Raw genomic sequence first — 2,345 nt, 5'->3', positions numbered from 1 at the left:
CTGCCCCTCCCCGAGGGGACACGGGGACACCTGAGGAGGGGGAGGGGATCTCCAAGGAGACGCACCCTCCGTCATCTCGCTGCTGTCACTTCCTCTGCCTCCTGAGAAACTTCACATCCTCGTTGGTCTGTCCACTACACAGTCCCACGTGCCCCGCCGGCCATGCTCGCAGGCCCGCAAGGGGGAGCGGGTGCGGACCACGTGGGACCAGGGAGGCCTTCTGGGGGCTTCTCCAGGAGAACAGAGCTGCCCCTCCCCCTCTGGCCTCCCGGAGTGGAGGAGGTCACAGAAGATGCAACGTGAGCCCCAGCCTCCGCGGTTGCTATAGCAACCTGCTGGGAGGGGAGGCCTAGAAACCGGCGTACTCTCGGTAAGTGCAGGGCAGGGGTCTGGGGAAGATTTGGGGGAGGGCAGGGCGGGGGTGGGGCGATCAAGGCCCAGGGGCCGTGCTGTAGGGGTTCCTACATCCTACACCTGGCACTGAGAAACTTGTTCCCATAGTGACGCCCTTGCCTTTCGGGAAGAGGGGGCGACCTCCCCTGTGGGGCTGCAGCGCCTCTCAAAGGCCTCAGCCTGGAGCGGCCATTGTGCTGCTCACGGTGTTTATTTCCAAGGGATTTCCTATTTATTGCAATTTCTCTGGAAGACGGTGCGCGGTTTTTTAATTCGTACTTAGGTTCAACGGAGCACGTGGACCCGGGGAAAGTACCCGGGTAGAGCCAAGGCCGTTTGGGGGGCAAATGATGGCGACGGAAATGCCGGACGAGCCACAGGAAGGACCCCAGGCGGGCTGGCGTCTCCCTGCTAGACACCTAACCTGGTGGCATCTGTTTCCAGGTCCCCAGGATGTGTAAGAGTGAGTTTCACGGCCTCCCGTGCTCCTTACCAGGACAAGCTCCTTGGCTCTGGGGAGCGGGGAGCCGAGGCTGGAGGCCAGGGAGGCAGGACTGTCCACAAGGTCCCGACGGGCGGGGACGCAGATGGGCGGCTTTCCACACGGGGTGATGGTCGGGCTGGGGGGCTCCGAGGGCGGGTCCTGTGTTTGAGGAGGTGACATTGAGTGGAGGTGAAGTGGGCGAAGAAGGAGAGCCCCTCTCTCTGTACCCCTCCCCAACCCCACCCCAGACTCTAGCCTGAGCCCCTAGGATCTGCCTTGGGAGGATTATGAATCCCCTGCCCCTGTGCCTTACTTTACTCATCTGTAAAATGGGATTGATAGTGCCTACTCCATGAGCACACATAGAAACGACTGTGTGAGGGCTTGGCTTTGTCTTCCCCACTGAGCAGATGGGGAAAAGTGAGGCCAGGGAAGGGGGCGTACTGTCCCAGACACAGAGTCGGCCAGGGCCAGATGCCATTTCTGCTGCCCCTCACCAGTGTTCTCTGGGCCTCAGTTTCCCTGCCTGTGCCATGGAGAGGGGGTCGGCCTGGGTGTCCCTCTATCCCCTACTCCGCCTACCCCCACATCGCCCTCATCCCAGGCATCCGGGGGGGGCCGGGAACCCCCTTCCCTCTGGGCCCCCCAACACTCTGGAAAACCTACCGCCCTTTGGGCCCAGACCCCAGCTCACCTCGTCCACCACCAGGTTGTAATCGCTCTTGTCTTCGTCGCTCTCCTGGGGGGACACGGGGGGAGAGAGCTCGCCCTGGCCGTGCCCCTACCTCCATGCCCCCTTGGTCTCCTCGAGTCTGGCCAGGATTCTAGGGGTTCAGAGGCCCATTTGCTCAGGTGCAAGGGGGGCTTGGGGGAGGGTGGGCTTCTCGTGGAGAAAAATGAGGGGGACGGAGCTTAGGGCCCAAGACTTGCTGTGGGTCCTCCTGGGTCTCCGTTCCCTCCTCTGTGCAGGGCTGGGGCGGCCAGAGGCCTGGACTCATCTACGCCTCGCTCCTGGCTCTCTCTGCACGGAGCCAGTCACCTCAGGACTGGCTGCCCGCCACCGTCCCGGGGGCCTAGCACAGATCTCAACCCCTCCTTAGGCTCCTGGCCTTCAGCCTTGCCTCCTCCAGGCAGCTTCCCGAGCTTGCCCTGGAGGATTTTAACACCCGCCCCCACATCTGTTCTACCTCCTTCTGTGGCTCCCCACTGCCCTTGGCGAAGCCCTGGCGTGGGGGGCTGGCCTCCGGCCTGGCTGGAAAACAAGGAAGACCCCAGGCTGCAGCCCGAAGGCCACATCTCCTCACAGGGGGAGTCTGCCTGCCCCTCCCCCCGATTTTCTTCTTTAAAACAAGATGAGCTGCTGACGGGTATAGAACAAACTGTTATGTTTTTTAAACATCAAAGGCATCTCTGAGAAGCAGCAGGATCGGCCAGCACTGGGCCAGGAGAGGCTGTCCCTGCCGGTGGT

General features: G+C 62.3%; 1 protein-coding gene across 1 annotated transcript in view; it reads right to left on the bottom strand.

The window, feature by feature from the left end:
* Nucleotides 1-2,345, bottom strand: part of TLE2 (TLE family member 2, transcriptional corepressor) — a 19,599-nt gene that overhangs the window by 7,932 nt on the left and 9,322 nt on the right. Inside the window, 2 exon segments of the mRNA XM_077749039.1 lie at nucleotides 887-1,036; nucleotides 1,572-1,616. Of these exon segments, the coding sequence (XP_077605165.1) occupies nucleotides 887-1,036; nucleotides 1,572-1,616 (195 nt within the window).

This window comes from Crocuta crocuta, unplaced genomic scaffold (assembly GCF_008692635.1).
Source record: "Crocuta crocuta isolate KB4526 unplaced genomic scaffold, BGI_CrCroc_1.0 scaffold110, whole genome shotgun sequence".
In the NCBI taxonomy this organism is placed as follows: domain Eukaryota; kingdom Metazoa; phylum Chordata; class Mammalia; order Carnivora; family Hyaenidae; genus Crocuta; species Crocuta crocuta.
The sequence above is the reverse complement of the archived record's forward strand: the minus strand, read 5'-3'. Positions and strand labels throughout refer to the sequence as shown.